Source organism: Fringilla coelebs (assembly GCF_963513975.1).
Source record: "Fringilla coelebs genome assembly, chromosome: 27".
Lineage (NCBI taxonomy): Eukaryota > Metazoa > Chordata > Aves > Passeriformes > Fringillidae > Fringilla > Fringilla coelebs.
In genome coordinates, this window is record NC_140053.1 from 3013619 (window position 1) to 3030872 (window position 17254).

A 17254-nucleotide genomic window follows, 5' to 3' on the forward strand; every position below is an offset into this window, starting at 1 on the left:
TCCAGGCTGGAACACCCACGGGCTGTGAGGGTCTGGGCCAGCCAGGGGGACCTGGAGGGACGTGGGCAGAGTAGGAATGGGAGCATGGGGTGCTCATGGGGGCACTGGGAGCACATCGTGGGACTGACCCTCCTGGCACAGCACCTCTGGCTGGGAAGCAGCCTGAAACAGGCAAGCAATGAGCAATGAAGGAAGCAATGCTTTTTAGGAGCTGCTTGGCCACTGAGTGAAATCATCACACTCAGAACCAGGGATTTTTGCTGTCAGAGCAGCAGCAGCAGCCCCAGGCACTGCAGATCCAGCATGGCCAGGCTGGGATGGCTCCTCTGCAGGCAAGAGCAGCTCCAGTAGCCCAGAGCCCCTGGGCACCAAGCACTGGCAGCTCCAGTGGGTGAGACTGAGCCAGGGGATGGATGAGATTGAGCCAGGGGATGGATGAGACTGACCCAGGGGATGATGAGGCTGACCCAGGGGATGATGAGACTGGCATTGGGGACAGATGAGACTGACCCAAGGGATGGATGAGACTGGCATTGGGGACAGATGAGACTGACCCAGGGGATGGATGAGACTGACCCAGGGGATGGATGAGACTGACCTAGGGGATGGATGAGACTGGCATTGGGGATTTCCCTGACAGGGCCCCGTGCCCCTCCTCACTCCCAGCCCCATGTGGCCCCACTCACAGCAGAGTTGAAGCGCAGGTGGCAGATGTTGCAGGAGATGAACTGCTTCTTCTTGAGCGGGGCGGGCACGCCGAAGGTGTGGCTGATCACTGCCTTCTGCACCGGGTCCATCTGCAAGGGGAGGGAGGGAGGGAGGGAGGGAGGGAGGGCTGGCTGCTGTGTCCTTGTAGGAACCCAGGAAATCCCTCTGGTTGCCCTGGAGGACTTGAGCCCCTGCCCAGGGGGCTCAGAGCCCAAGACTCCTGTGCCTTTGATTTAGCCCTTGGAAAAAACAATTACCAACCTTATATGAAGAATTAAAAGCCATGAGAGTTTAAGTAGAATGATAGTGAATTTATCACAGGGTGAAAAATAGATTTTTTTTGGTTTTTAGAATGGGGGTTCAGGAGGCAAGATGGAGGAATCTGGGCGTGTCCAGCCTTTCTCCTTCTTCTTCTTGGCCTCCATCTTCTGCTGTGATGGTGGCACTTTTAGATTGGTTTAGAGCAGAAGCTCACTGTCTAACACAGGTGATAGGTATTGGGAAGTTATGGTAAATAATGTACACAGAGTTTTTAGTACAAAAAGATAACACTGCCCTGAGGGCAGGCAGAGTGCCTCAACCCGACCTGGCAGACGGACCTTGGTGGGTTGGAGAAGGAATTTTATAGATAAGAAACAATAAACAACCTTAAGAACGAGAACCAAAGAGCTCTGACTCCTTTGACAGCCAGGCTGGGAAAAGACACTTTGTGACGCATCTCGGGGTCACTCTGAGCAGCAGAGATTCAGAGGGGTCCTGATGGCTGCCCCAGCGTGGCACCATGACCTGGTGACTCCCAAGGAGCACTGCCAACACCACAGAGCTCACAGGGGGTGGCTGCAAGGAGCAGGGGGCTGCACCTGCCCAGGAGATGCAGCCATGGAGGCTCCCCTGCACAGGGCAATGTGCAAACACTGGCTCCTGTCCTGTTCAAACCACGCCTGAATCCAGCAAATCCACCAGGTCCAAAAGTTGGCTGGGGTCTGGCAGAAGGGATGAGACCTCATCTGCACCACTGTGTGCCCAAGTCCCCTCTCCCCCCACAAAGACATTTGTGTCACAGGTGGCAAATTACCAGTTTCTGTTTGAACCTCAGTGGCTCCCCTTGACATCAACAGGAGCAGAAACCACCAAAATGAGGAACAGAGGTGGCCAAAACAAACATCTGGCTGTTCATTCTCCATGTGTTCTTCACCAGAGAGTTGGGAAGTCCCCATGCATTGCCAAAGGCACGAGCAGGGCCATGTGTGCCAGCCCACAGGACACTGACAGCCCACATGGGTGCCAGGGCAGGAGGGACACCCAAGATGCAGCGCCCACAAAGTCCCCCTGCTGCCCAGATGTGCTTTCACCCCCTCAAACCCAACAATGACAACTCGGTCACAGGCTGGGCACACACAGAACCCCTTCAGTGTCCTGCCAGGAGCTGTGTCTGTCCTCCAGCCTGCCCAGGGCTGTGGTGGGGCCAAGCATGTGGCCAGTGCCAGCCCCCAGCCCTTCTGTCTCGCCTCAGGGCTCGGCCTCATTCCACAGCCCAAGCACCAAACTGCTTCCAAAAGCCATAATTGTTTTTAACAAAATGCATTTATTAAGGAAGAAAACATAAGAATAACCTCTTTGTCTGAGCGTGGCTCCAATCTATAATGCAAGTATTGTTCCCTAGCCTGTGGCACAGGGAGATTATCTTATCTGAGTCCTGCTGTCAGGAGAGCCCGGGGTTTTCAGTGATCATATTTCTCTGCAAAGCTATTTCACTGCCCAGACAGGTGCATCAGTCTTCGAGGCACATGCCTGGACAACAGCACCATTATCAAGACCCCAAATTCCTTTCCAGGAGTGAGCAGAATGGTAAAAGCAGGTGATTAATGAAGTGCCTGTTTGCTATGAGGTTTTACTCACTTATCTGGCATATAAATGAAGAGGTATTTGGGGTTCAGCGGAGACCTGGAGGAAGCTACAGATGGCCAAGATGCTGCTCCATGCCTGACAACAAACATTGCAACGTGCTGCTGGCAGCACCCCCATGCTGCTGGGCTGCTGGGCCAGCACTTGTACTCCAGAGAAAAGCCCATCTTTCCACTCAGAAAAGAAAAATGTCTCCAACCTTCCCAGCAGTGTCAGCTCAGCCACCAGCCACTGAGCACTGCCAGCTCCCATGGGCTCATCCACACCCTGAGCAGGGTGGGGGTCACAGGAGGATGCAGAGGAAAAGGAGATGGTGACACAAGGACAAAAATGAGGCCAGAGAACATCACAGCAGAAGATGGAGGCCAAGAAGAAAGAGAAAGGCTGGATATGCCCAGATCCCTCCATCTTGCCTCCTGAACCCCCATTCTAAAAACCCCAAAAATCTATTTTTTTCCCCCTGTGATAAATTCACTATCATTCTACTCAAACTCTTTTGACTTGTAATTCTTCATACAAAGAAGAAGCCAGAGGCAGCAGGGCCACCTCTAAGCCTCAGCTACACAGTGGTGGTGCTGAACAGCCCCAGCCCAGGGTCTCCTCATCCTCCTGGGGTTATGCCAGGGTGATGGCACCAACCTGGATCTTTCCACCCCCTGTGCTTGTGCCAAGTCCAGCCTGCTCCACCCTGTGGCACAGCAAGGAGCTGTGTCCACCAGAGCACCTGCAACTGCTCTGGGCAGGCACAGACTCAGGGGCTCCCAGGGGCTGGGCTGGGAGCACACTCAGACCTGCTCCTCACCCCAGCCCCAGGGCATTGGTGTGGCCTTTGCTGCTCCTGCTGTGCCAAAGTGAACACAAGCACTGTCTCCAGCTGCACACATGGGCCCAGGGGCTTTGCCAGAAGCCCAGCCCAGCTCCAGCCCACACTAAGCACATCTGAAGGCTGCTGCCACCTGAGAGCTCTTGTGCTTCTCCCCAAAACCAAACACAAACATCCCTCTACCCCTCCCTGCTGCATGCCCTCACAGCTCTCTCCCACATGGAAAAGCCCCCCCACCCTCTGTGGGGCTACCTACCAGTGCCTGCAGCCAGGACTGAGGCTCTTCCTGGCAGTTTCCAAAAGAATGAGCCAGCAGCAGAGGTGGCTTTGGGCACCGCAGTCTTGGGGAATAAAGATCCCAGCTTTATAGTCAATTCCTATTGACTCACATTACTTTATTTATCCCTGGATGTTCCTGCTGATATAAATAGCCATCCCTGTGCTGAGCTCCCTGTGGCCACTGAGGTCAGGGCAGGAATTCACAGGGATGCAGCATCCCCTCAGATCCTGTCTGCTGACTGAGTTTTACGAGGCGCTGCTGGGTCCTGAGGATTTGCAACATCCCAAGCTAAGGGAAGGAGCAAGGAATGTGCCTCCAGTGCTGTGAGGGGCTTTTTCCCCTGGTTGTTGCTGTAAGTGACAGGAGGCAGCTTGGAAGGGTTTAGCTGGCTCTGGAGTAAAACATCTGCTGGGTTCATGGGAGCCCTGTGACCTGCTCAGAGCGTTCTGCTGGGCAGTGCAAACAGCTCCTGCTCTGCAGGGCATCACTGAGCCCTTCCAGCACCACCAGCAATGTGGGGCATGAAAGGAGAACCCCCAGATCCTGCTGCAGAGCAGCTCCAAAGTGACAGCAACCTCAGCAAGGGGCAGACCCTGACTGCTTCATCCCTCTCCCCACGCTGGGGCTCAAGTGGAGCCTGACCAGCCTGGCTCAGAATGCAGGGATGTCGCAGCCCTTCATCCTGAGGGAGGGAAGCTCTGCTCTGGCTCCTCCAGAGCCACCAGCCTGGCACACCCTGCACCTCTCCCAGCCTCCTTCAGCCACATCTCCAGCACAGGCACACCCCAAAGGGCAGCTCCTGCCCCTGGACCATCAGCCAGCAGCACACACCGGGCTCAGGTCTGAGCTCAGAGTGGCTCCAGGTCCCCAGGTGGCTGGGACAGCCTCCCCTGGCATCTCTGTCTGTGTCTGACCCATCCTCTGCAGCAGGAGCCCACGTGCAGCACAGCAGCCATGTGACACTGCGTGGCTCCAGCAAGTACCAGATTCATTTTCCAAATTAGTGATTTTTTTAAAGCAACAACCGTGGGTGAACAGGCGTTGAGGCAGCGGCAGGTGGGAGCCAAGAGGGGAGGACAACAGGCGTTGGGTCAAGTTCACTCCTGACTCCAGAGACTAAAAAAAGAGTCCAGACAAAAAGCAGGAACTGTAATGGCATCAAAACCCCTCCTGTCCTGTGTTCCAGCTCATTAGCCCGGGGAGAGGCTGGGCTGGGGCTTCAAAAGAGCTTAAAGGACTCAGAGCCTGAATCCCATTCAGCAGCAACAGGAATCCAGTGCCTAATTTCTGAACGGTCTTTGAGGATCTTGGAGCTAATTTGCACCTTCCAAGCACGTTTAAGCTCAAAGCCACTCACAAAAGGCCAGTGAGCAGGGAAGGGGCTCAGGGAAGTCCCATCTCCAGGTTCATGAGAGAAAGCAGTGGGCATTGACTGAACCCCAAAACAGCAGCATGCAATGCCTCTGGGGCAGAGATGGGGAGCAGCCCCCAGGTTCTGCCCTTCCCAGAGCAGAACCTGCTCCACAACAATTCTAGGCAGAACCCAGGAGTTACAGAGACCCCCATGGGGCCGGGACCAGCCTGGAGGAGGGGTGCAGCATGGGGAGAGAACCATTTCACACCCAACAATGCTGGTATGGCCTTGGTCACATCCATGGCAGTTGAACTGTCTAACGGAACATCTCTAAAGACGTGTGTCATTGCCCACCCCAGACACCTGGGTTGGTGGTCCAAGGTCAGGACTTGGAGCCCAAGCAGGTGGTGGGAGCAGCTCCCCAGCACTGTGACTCCCCCAACATCCACAGCACCAGCCACATATCTATAACACATTCTCTCTCTTTTCCTTATTTAATTTTCAACTAATGAACTGCTCTCCAGAGCTACTTTATTACTATTGATTCCAAGGGCAAAATCCAATTGATCTTGGTTAAAATGAACCATGTTTTTAATTCTGGTGCTGACAGGCTCTGGTTGGGCAGGAACCTCTCCGAGCTAAGGGCAAAGTGGGCATGTTGAACTGCTGTCCAGCAGCCAAAGACCCCAGGAATTAAACCAGAAACTGCCTGGTAGGGTTCAAGGAGTGGTGCCATGCAGAGGATGGACTGCTGTAGGGGAGGAGGGATCCAGCAGGGGTCCTCCCTGGGGACTCACCGTGTTGAAGTTGGGGAAGAGGTTGAGTGGTGATGTCCCGTTGAGCCTGAAGGTCAGAAAGTGCTTGATGTCCAAGGGGGGATGAAGAGGCCGGCCAGGGATGGGCAGTGATGCTAAGAGGGGGCTGCTGTGTCCGGAGGGACCTGGGCAGGCAGAGGAAGAGAGCAGCGTTAGCACCGGTGATCCCTGCTGGCAGCAGGAGGACAGAGCACACCAGACACGGGGACATCTGCCATGGACCACAGAACAACCCCAGGGAGAGGCCCCAGCCCGGGGTGGCCCTGGGCACCCCTTTTTTCCAGGCTCCAAACCAGCACCCCAGTTCAGAGCTGGATGCTGCCGCCTCCGCATCCCAGCGTAGACACGCGCAGGAATCCAAAGCCTCAAAAGGTGCCCCAACCTCCTCCAGGGAAGCAGCTCCTCCCTTGGGCTCCCCCAAACCAGCACCACCAGGGCTCCTCAGCACGGCTGGTGAGGTTTTGGCTGCCAGCAGCAGCCACAGGGCTGGGGGCAGAGGCAGAGCTGCCCCCACTCCTGCAGCACCGCCGCCACTCCCCGTCCCCCGCAAACGAACCACGCGCTCCAGCGTGGGATTTAAAAATAGCCCGGAGTTATTAATAATGTTCTGTTTCAACAGAAAACACCCGTGGGACGGAGGGAAGGAGGGAAGGGAGGCCAAGCAGAGGTCTGCCTCCAGCCTGCTCCCCATCCCAGCTCGTGCTCATCACAGATGGTGAGCGCAGGGAAGCATCCTCCAAGTGGCAGAGGGAGTCCCTGCCCAGCTCTGGGAGCAAGGAGGGGGGGAAAGATAAAAAGAATTAACTAATCAAACACAATAAATAAGAAATGGCTTCAGAGTGCCGTGAGCCAGAAGAGCCCATTCACATCCCACATGGCTTCACACCCCCTCCAACCCACCCACAGCCCCATCCCTTTTCCTGCAGCAAGGACAAGGTCAATGTTGCTCATTCCTTTGGATTTTTTTGAGGTTTGGGTTCTTCTCCGCCTCAAAGGCATCATGGATCCCATGACCAAGCACAGCACAACCCCATCCCACCACCCCCTGGACCTGAGAATACCCTTGTGGGAGGCTGACTGGCCAGCACCCGCTCCCACAGCAGAAAAACTCTCCACCAGCACCGAGCCTGAGCCCCCTCCAGCCCCCACGCCCCGATTCCAGCTATGCAGAATGAGGCCGGTGCTGCTCCTCACTCTGCTCCGCGCCCTCCCACGCCAAACCCGCCTGGTGCAGCATCTGAGACACATCAGAAATTCAAAGTTTGAGAGGTTCCCTGGATTTGAGCAGCCAGCGCTCGTCGCCAGCCCCACGGGCACCAACGACCTCTTTCTGGGCGAGCGCACGCGGAGGCTCAGCCGCGGCGCCGGAGCCATCCCCGAGCCAGGCCTGACTCCGGGGAGGAATTGCGGTTTGCTTCATCAGGCGTGCACTGATCGAGTTAATTCCAGAGTCGCCCAGGAGGGAAATCTGCGAAACCGCTTAAAAATAAATAAATAACATGGCAGCAGCAGCGAGCGGGGCTGGGTGAGGGGTGCGTGATTAACCTTGTGAGGCGTGAAACGGCGTTTCTACATCAAATCATTTGAGGCGGATGGGCTGGCGCCAGAGGAGCTGCGCTGGAACCCCCCAGCACACGCGAGAGCAGCAAAGGCATTTGGGGCTGGACCAGGAGGGGTGAAACTCATCACAGCCAGGGGGATTTGCACTGGCCTTAAAACCACAAAATATATATACACACACACACATAAATAAAAATTAAAGTAAAATGTAAATTAAAATATAAAAATTAATATATGTTTATTATAATTATTCAAAATTTATATGTATAATTATATAAAAATTATATAAAATATTAATAAATAAAATTGATAAAATTATATATTTGTAGATATATATAATTATATAACAACTCTATATAATTTTATATAATTATTTTAAAAATAATTAGTATAAACTATATAAATAGAAATATACGCATATTTTGATATTTATATATTTTATATATATATAGCTATAATATATATTAAAATATACATATACATAATATACATACAAACACATACACATATATCATACACGTACATATATATACACACATATAAAATTATACATATACACACATATGTATACATATATATATCTGGGAGGAGCAAGAGGTGGGTGATAGCCTTATCCCCAAAATCAGTGGCTACAAGTAGGGATGCTGCAGCTCAGCCAATGCTTGGGCTGAAGGTTTCACTCCCCTGGGAGCAGCTCCTGCACTGGGCAGGCACAGGACGAGTGCTGAGGGGACACAGACTCCCAGGATTGGCCGCCACCAACGGTACTGAGCAGACATGTCAACATCCTTGGCACATCCTTGAGCTCAAATTTGTGGATTAAACACATTTCTGGACAAACCAGGCACTTAGAGAGAGCTCAGAAACCCCTGCAGACGGGCAGGTCTTTTCTCACTTGGCTTTGTCCCTGAAGCAGACAAGACCCTGAGTGGCAGGAAGAGGGCTGAGGCCACCCCAGTGAAGCTCCCCAGCATGTCACAACACCCTGCTGGGACACCTGCAGGATGCTCTTGGGGCACCTTCCCAAGGTTACAGGGCTATGGCATTGTGGGTCCTGCCTTACCTTTGCTGCAGGGCAGATTCCAGCAGCAGCTGAGGGCAGTATTTTTAGGTATTAATTAGACACTCAATTAAGGAGATTTGCTTTTGGGAGAGTGGCAGGGTCCTGGTTCTGTATAGAATGACACGACCTCGGGCAAGGTGACAGGCAGAGCCAGCAGCAGGTGGGTGAACAGGCCCCCAGTGCTTCAGCTTTTTGTCACAGCCCCTGCTCTGCCTCCCCCTGGCAGAGGAGCCCCCACCTCCACTGCTGCTCTGGCACTGGGGTCCTCGTGGGACAGAGCATTCCAAGGGGCTGCTGCAAGGAGAAGAGCACAGGAACCTCGTGTTCCTGCCATGAGCACCTGCTGCAGTTTGGGGGGGGCTGTCTCTGTGCCCCCTGCCCAGTTCCACAGGTGCAGTCCAGGCCTGACCAAGAGGTGTCAAAGCCACGATGTCCCTGATGTGGTGCTGTGTGTCCCCTCTCTGGGCTCAGCCAGAGACATTGGAGCCTGCACATTCTCTACCTGGAGCTCAGCCCAGCTCCTGTCCCACAGATAAATGAATTTTGTAGGGATCCCTCGGAATTTAAAGGATTTTTCAGCCCTACATGTAACCAAACTCACCCAAGCTGTGTCTGGCTGTCCTCTCCAGCCTGTCCCCCACCCCTTCACCCTACACAGCCACCGAACACACACCTGCAGCAGGTTTTTCTCCTGTTCCCTGTGAGGCAGAGCAGAGCAACAGTTGTGCTCTGTCACCTGGCTGTGTGAAGCTCCCAGAGCTGCCTGTGAAGGTGGCAGGGCCAGGGCTGCAGGTTCTCATACCGACAGGAGCCTGCCAAGGACCCATCTCCGCAGACGCCGCTGCCTCAGCGAGCATCTGGCACAGAGTCTGCCCAGGCCAGATGGAGATGGAGCTGTTTATTCACACAGAGGCTCCCTCCTGCTTGGGAGATGTTCTCAGCAAATTTTGGTAGTGTCTCTAAATCCTTACCCAGGGCTTTAAAGGTTTTGTCTCTGGCCAAGCATGTTTCCAGGAGGTTCCCCAATGCCAAAGGCTGATGGGACAAGGAACAGCAACCCCCAGTCACAACGCTGGAGGACGATGGCAGCACCAGTGCAGCCCCAGCACCTCTGGGATCTGGACCAGTAACAAACAGATTGCACTGTACTGGACTCCCAGAGCAACCAGACCTGGGCTGTAGGGCAGCAGATCTGCTACATCCTCCCATTTCCAGCTTTTGGCAGCCCCAGCAGAGGACCTGGTGCTCAGGATTCGACTGAAATAATGCTTCATGCTGCTGCACTGGGTTTATTGCTGATTAGAACCAGTCTGAAGTGAAGGAAACAGCCCTCCAAGTGAAAACCAGCAAAGCCCAGTCACACTGGAGCACACCAGCAGCACCCCAGCCCTGTGTGCAGAGGGGTCTGAGCTCCAGGCTGCTGCAGGCACCAGCAGCTCTGCTCACCTCGGGACAGAGAGTAACATTTCAGAGCAGAAATATGAGCTGAACACCTCCAGTTGGCCCCAAAAGCAGGTGTTGAAGGACTTTCTCCCAGACTGCAGGTTGCCAAGAGCTCAGGGTGCAAAGGGAACTCAGGGAGGTGAGGACATTTTGGAAAGAACAAGAATTACCTATTGATCGTTTTTGGACCCCTGCTAATAATTTATTCTGTCCTTGCAAAAAAAAAAAAAAAAGTCCTTTTAGACATCTTTATACTTTGAACTTTAGGAAAATTAAGATAGACCTTTTTAATATAGATATTTATATATGTATATTTATATATATATACACACATACACATATGTACACAATGATGCATTTAAAGTTAATATTTCCTCAGCCATTACAATATCATTCCCTAAATCTCTTGCTCTTGAAATGATCATGACTAGATGCCACTGCTAAAAATACCCTGTGCTGTGTGCAAGGAACACCACCACGACACCGCCAGGCATGTTGGGGTCGGCGCAGAGCTCGGAGGATGCGCTGCCTTTTCTGCATTCACTCTCCAGGCTCCAGAATAACAAAAATCCCATATTTTTGTGGAGCATTAAGCAAAAGCTGCTGGGTATCTTTGTGCAAAGGCAACGTGACATTTGAGCTCAAGAGCTTTGCCTTCCTCTCCCCAAAACAAAATGATGACAAACCCTTGGAAAAAACTCATCGCAATTTGGGATCTCTGGTGGCCCTGGGATTCTGAATTCTGGGTGAGGTTTGGGGCATGAGGGAGGGCATGGCTTTGAAAAGCATCCTGTTTTCTCTTCCCAGCACAGAGCAGGTCACCATCCACTGCAGCTGCCCAGCTCCAGCAGTGACCAGTGACGTGGAAAGGTGGCGTTGAGCTGGCCCTGGGGGCTCCAAACCAGCCACGCTCACTTCACCTGTGCCATGATGAACCCAGACTCCCTCATGCTCTCGTAGTACTCGATGGCCAAGGCAAAGTTGAACTCGCTGGTGGCTGGCCCGTCGATGGCGATCTTCATGAGGTCAGAGAGCCCCTCGTCCCTGGCGAGGCGCGAGCGGCCGCGCTTCAGCAGCTCCCGGCCCCGGCGGATCTTCTCGGCAAGCACCGAGCCCAGCGGCAAGGCCAGGGCAATAGCTGCCAGGACAGCGAAGTCTGGGAAGAGTTCATGCATCTCAGAGCTGCTGTAGACCAGCTTGACACAGAGGTCCTTGAAGGAGAGCTGGCTGAGGCTGAAGACGATGCGCTTGAAGAGGGGAAAGTCGCTCAGAGCCCTCTCGCTCACCACCACCCGCGAGTACACCCGCAGCAGGAAATTCAGCTCGCTGACCCCATAGCTGCCAATGTCCTCCAGAGACTGCGGGTAGCACTTGGGGTTGAAGATGGCAGAGAAGGAGCTGATGGCCTCCAGGACGCTGCTGGGGAACCTGTCCAGCAGGTTGCCCCGTACCTTCTCCAGGTAGCTGTCCTTCAGGTGCTCAAAGTGTTTCAGGTGCACCTGGGAGCAGTTGGCCAGCTCAACACCCTTGTAATAAAGGCGGCTCTCACCCTCCCGGCCGTCCTGCGGGTGCTTGTTCATCTCTCTGAGGAACTCTTGGAGGTTCTGGCCACTGGTGCTCTGCTGGGCCTGCAGAGTGGTGGCTGTGGCTGAGACTATGGGCTTCAAGATGGAGAGGTCAAAATCCTCGATCTGGAAGAAACGACTGAGCTTCTGGAAGATGGGGAGGACATCCAAGAGGATCTTGGTGAAGGCCACAAACTGGAACTTCTTGAGCTCTTCGCAGAGGCCACGGGCCACGGGTGAGCACTCTGCCTGGCTCTCCAGCAGCAGCACCAGTGTGGGCCATGAGGAGTCGATGGCTTCTACAGCTGGGAAGATAGAAGTCCAGTGGATGGCTTTGGGGCTCCTGAGGTCTATCTCACAGAGGTCCAGGACTCTCCGCAGCTCCTGCAGGCTATCCCCTTCCCCCTGGAAGCTGGAGTAGAGCCTATACACAGCATCCACGGTGGTCTCATACTTCTGGAGATACTCAATGGTGCTGATGCTCTCAGCCAGCAGCAGGGAGGTGCCGTGGGACAGGCAGTGCACCTCAGTGAGGAGCGGGCAGAGCGAGCTCAGCGCCGTCCCCGCCCCGCTGAGCCGCTCGGCCACCAGCGAGGCGCTGTCAGCGCTGAGCCAGGTGAGCTTCATGGTGGGAATGCCAAAGGAGTGCATCACCTCACCCACCTTGCCTGCCACTGTGGAGGCCTCCCCTGCAGGCAGCTCGAAGCTGCCCAGGAAGGTGGTGGAGGTCTGCCCGTTGCAGGGGGAGACAGTGGTGGTGAACACGGCCAGGCTGCGGTGCTCCAGGACGTCCACTGTCTCATCCACCACCAGCCCAATGAACGGCGAGGCTTTGATCCTGTGCCTGTCCTCGTTGTGGAGGACTTTGGCAATGGCTGCCTGGGCCAGTTGAAGGAGGGGTGCAGGGAGGGAGAGAGAAACACAAATGAGATTCAGAGGCAGTGGGAGATGAGCAGCACTTGGCACAGTGTGAGCGGGTGGGCTCCCACCCACAGGCTCCTGCAGCACAAGAGCCCCGAGCCAGGGAAAAGCCCTTACACACAGAGGCTGGAAATCACTTTCTTTTTCTCTAATAAGCTTTCTTCTCCTGTTTGTGTTTGGCAGCTCAAGCACCATGGGAAGCTGCTGAGAGCTTGGGGGTTCCTGTCCTGAGCTTGGGGTCAGAGCCCCACAGATGCACCAGGACACAGCATCACCAGCATCACCGACCCCTCAAGCCCCCAACACCCATTCCCAAGCTCCCACCTATGCTGGCAGTGACCCCAGGAACACACCTGCCCCATTCAACTCCAGCAGCTCCACTTCACTGGCCCAGCAGGGGCAGGAGCAGCAGCAAAATGGCAGCATCTTTTCCATTTTTACTCATTTACTCACACTTCCCCCATTTCAGGCAAACTCCCCAGTTCGGAGGGAAAACTTCCTCTGTGTGTGCGAGTGCTGCAAGGATCACCACAGGCTGGGAAACCTAATTAGTGGGTTTAGTCTATCAGTAGCAAAATAAGGCTCTGCAGAGAGCTGAAAAGCCTGGCAAACGGCCAAGACTCACTAAAAATTTAATTTGATTTTAGCAGGCATGAAACGTTTGTAAAATTCAGAAATCCCTCTTAAACTCTCTGGCTACTTGATCTTTCTGATCACTCAGTTTAGGGCAAAAAAAGGCAAAACCCACAGCGCTAATTGAACTCTTGAGACAATTCATCCTGCAAAGCAGCTTGGGGAGCTCAGTGGGGACAGGCACCATCCCTGGTTTGAGAGGAAATGGCCACTGTCCTGGTTTGAGAGGAAGTGAGTTTTTTGGGATGCTGCGTCCACCCAGCTGCAAACCCCCAAACCCCCCTTACACACCTGCATCTCCCTGACGCTGCCAGGGTGGTAGAACTCGCTGTGCTCCGACGCCAGCAGCGCCTGGCACAGGTTGAACTTCTGCAAGCTCAGCAGGGACGAGCACTTCTCCTCCGGGATCTCCTCCTTGGCCATCCAGTAGACGGTGGTGAGGACGGCCACCTTGGCCGGGTTCACCTCCACCTTGATGAGCGAGCGCAGCTCGGGGTGGCCGTGGACGCGGCTCTCGAAGGCCACCTGCTCGCGGTTGACGGCCAGCGCCTGGCGGTGGGCGCCGGAGGTGACGTGCCGCAGCAGCGCGTGCCGCTGGAAGTTGTCCGTGCCCACGGTGAAAGCGTTCTCCGCTTTACCGTGCTTGTTCTTCACCAGAGCCTGCCGGCACTCTAGGCAAAACATCAGCTTCCTCTCATAGTCAAACTCCAGCCAGGTGAATTCTTCCTTCCAGTGCTCATTGAAATAGCGTTTGCACTTTTTATTGGAATTGGAAGTTTCCCCAGCTGGCTTTTTCCCTGGAGGCACCATGCTGCTGTGGCTGGGAAATCAACTAGGGTTGAAGCGCACCGTGCCTTGAGGAGCAGCGTGCACATTTAATTTAGTAAGAAGGTCTATTACCACTCTCCTGGTCCGACTGGAGATGAAAGAGACACAAGGGAAAGGGGATTAGGGCCCTGCAAACCTCACCCAGGGCTCGGCTGTGGTGGCATAGGCGGCAGTGGCACGGTGGCAGCGGTGCTGAGGGCAGGTCAGGCTGTGCAGCAGCCCCAGCACCGCGCGAGGGGATCCCATCAAGCACCTCATCAGCACCATCAGAAGCTCTCGGTGTCACTGGTGGGACTGGCACACGCACAAATTGTCCCATCAGCGCAGGAACATCCACACGCTGCCCCTCAGAGCAGCCTTCCCCACTGTGCTGGCACTGGGAAGGTGAGGAAGGCTCAGCGGGGGCTGAAACAGCCAAAAAAGAGCGTTCAGCCCTAGAGGAGCAGCACCCACGGCTGGCAGTGAGTGCCAGGGCCCTGGAGCAGAACAAGGGTGACTGGGAGCTGCCTCAGACACACGTGCTCGTGTGTACACGTGTGCTCTCAGTCCTGCCTGCCTTGTCCCTCTTCCAGGGAATTGCTGAAGCTGTGGCAGGTCCCATGGCAGCACAGCCATGCTCTGCACACTCAGTGGCATCCCAGTGTCCCTCCCAGGGGGTGACACACCAGATCCACTCCAGGCCAAGCTCCCAAATATCTACTGAGCTAGAGGCTGCAAAGCACTTAAACATGTAACCAAACCAGGATCTGAAGGGTTCAAACATTCACTTGACCTCCTCCCTACACTTCAGGCCTGCTCATTCTGAACTCACACTTCTCCATGAACTGGACTGAAAATCAAAACTGAGACTTGATAAAGGTGTTGGTGAGAGGAGGGGAAAGAACCCAGCTCTGCTTGGGGAAGGGGGAGAACCAAAATGCGGAGGGAAAAAGAAAGAACATGGACACTAAGCAGCAAGGAAACTGGGGAATACCATCAGTCCACGTTGCTGAGACACCGATGAGGAACTTGGGGTTTTTCTGAAGAACAAGCCCCCAAACCAGAGCCACTGCCACAGTGCTGTGGGAGCAGGGGAGAGGAACCCTCACAATTCAGGAGTTAGAACAACACCACGACTCCCAGAGCTGCAAACACCCATCCCCATGGAGCCAGTGCTCCCCAAGGGGTGCTCTGGACAACGCTGGCAGGTGGCCCTGGAGTGACCTGCACCGCACCTGGCACAGCGACTTCATCCATCCCTGCATGGCCCCAGGGGGAGCATTCCTGTGCTCTTTCCCTCTCACTGACCCCATTCGTTCCCAAGCCATCCCCACAGCCCACCGCCCCCCAGCACTTGCTCCAGCAGAAGCTGCTGCCTTGGAAAGAAAAGAAAAAAGAGCAGCAATTAGCGCGTGGGATGCAGGAGGCCGGGGCGGGGGTTGGGATGGAGCAGAGCTCCGTGGCACCTCTTCCCACAGCACCCATTCCCGCAGCTCTGGCACCAGCCCAGCACCCCTCGCTGCTGCTGCTGCTGCCCACGGGCAAGAGCAGCACTGCGCATCCCGGGGGACTCGGCAGCAGCTCGGCGTGGGGGCCACACTCCGCTCCCCCCAGCAGCCTGCTTCTCTCCCCGGCGGGGAGTTTGGGCAGGATGAGGGTTTAGCTGCGAGAGGACAAGCCGCTGTCCCCGGAGCATCAGCCCGGGAGGGTGAGCGGAGCAGCCCCAGCGCCCTGCCCAGCCCAGCCCTGCGTGCCCACCCCGCTCACCCGCCCCTACATACGTACCATGGAAAAGCTGCCATAAGCTTTGGGGTGGGGGGGCTTGCAAACTTCCCAGATTTTAAACAGGAAAAAAAAATTTAAAACCATCTAATTAAAAAAAAAAACCACACACACACAAAAACAAAACAACAAACCAAAAAAAACCCCCCAAACCCAGCCAATCAACGCAAAAGCCAAAAATAAAACAAAACAAAACAAAAAAAGCAGCGGGGCGTTTGGGAGGCGGCCCCGCAGCCCCCGCGGCCCCGAGCGGGGGAACAAAGCCTGCGGCGGCCGCCCGCGCTCACCGGAGCACGGGAGCAGCCATCTTGCAGCGAGGACCGTCTGCCTCACGGATGCTCCCGGCAGCTCACGGCGGCAGTGGCCACTAGCGGTGACCGGGATGGGGAAGGCCCCGCGGCCGCGGCCGGGACACGGGGACAGCGGGGACAGCGGCGCCTGGGGACGGGGAGCCCGCGGAGCCGCGCCCGCCGCAAGCTCACCTGCCCAGGTGCAGGGAGCGATGGGCATCGGGCGCCCATCGGGGGGATCCTAGCCTGGGTCTCTCTTAGCTGTGAGCTGGGCAGGGTGAGCTGCAGGAGGGTTTGCAGCCAGCCAGGATGGGTTGTTTTGGGGTTTGGAAGTGTTCTGCAAGTTGTGGGCAGAGCAGCACCCAGCCGTGGACATGGAGGTTCGGCGGGATGCAAGTCCAAGCCCTTTAGGGAATGCCACAAGGTGTTCCTACTTTCCTGCACTCCTGGTTCACAGCTGAAGGGCTGGGGCTGAAACCCAACCCCCTGCCCCAGGGCTCCCTAAGGAGCAGAGATGTTCCCTACATCCCAAAAAGCTTTATTTTAGCAATAAATGGAGCCTCTCGACTACTTCCAGAAAGAGGATTTTGTGCCAGCTTTGCACACCTCGGATCGGCAGGATCCAAGTCCAAGCCCTTTAGGGAATGCCACAAGGTGTTCCTGCTTAGCTGCACCCCTGGTCCACAGCTGCAGGGCTGGGGCAGAAACCCTGCCCTTTCCTTGCCCTAGGGCTCCCTAAGGAGCAGAGAGGTTCCCAAAAGCTTTCTTTTAGCAATAAATGGAGAAATTTAGAGCCTCTCGACTACTTCCAGAAAGAGGATTTTGTGCCACCTTTGCACACCTTGGATAGGCAGGATCCACGTCCAAGCCCTTTAGGGAATGCCCCAAGGTGTTCCTGCTTGCCTGCACTCCTGGTCCACAGCTGAAGGGCTGGGGCTGAAACACAGCCCCTGCCCCAGGGCTCCCTAACAAGCAGAGGGATTCCTCACATCCCAAAAGCTTTCTTTTAGCAATAAATGCAGGTGAAATTTAGAGCCTCTTGATTGCTTCCAGAAAGAGGATTTTGTGCCGCCTTTGCTCTCCCCAAACAAGGCTCCTGAGAGCACTGAAACCCCAAGGGGCGCCAGTGGGACCGTGGGACCCCGGATGGGAACCTGGCTCCTTGTTTCCCAGCACTCATCCTGTGCCTGGGAGCTGAAGGACGCTCCCACCCGACTCATCCCTCTCTCGGTGTGGAATTGGGCCACGAGGAGGGACGTGGCCCACCGGAATTTGCCTGGATTAGGAGCTGCATTGTACCTGGCT

At 55.0% G+C, this 17254-nt stretch overlaps 2 protein-coding genes across 2 annotated transcripts in view; both read right to left on the minus strand.

Moving 5' to 3' along the window:
* Positions 1-17254, minus strand: part of ZNF385C (zinc finger protein 385C) — a gene marked incomplete at its 3' end in the record, with an annotated part of 61272 nt that overhangs the window by 4868 nt on the left and 39150 nt on the right. The window contains exons 3-4 of the mRNA XM_084222158.1: positions 5868-6010; positions 687-797 (exon numbers count right to left, since the gene is read on the minus strand). Coding sequence (XP_084078284.1) covers positions 687-797; positions 5868-6010 — 254 coding nt within the window. The remainder of the gene's footprint in view (positions 1-686; positions 798-5867; positions 6011-17254) is intronic.
* On the minus strand, positions 10274-13945 carry LOC311163339 (uncharacterized protein C17orf113; the record flags this gene model as incomplete). The annotated part of the gene is given in 3 exon segments (XM_084222157.1): positions 10274-12395; positions 13362-13885; positions 13888-13945. Coding segments are annotated over 3 exon segments (2115 nt in total). The 3' UTR covers positions 10274-10862.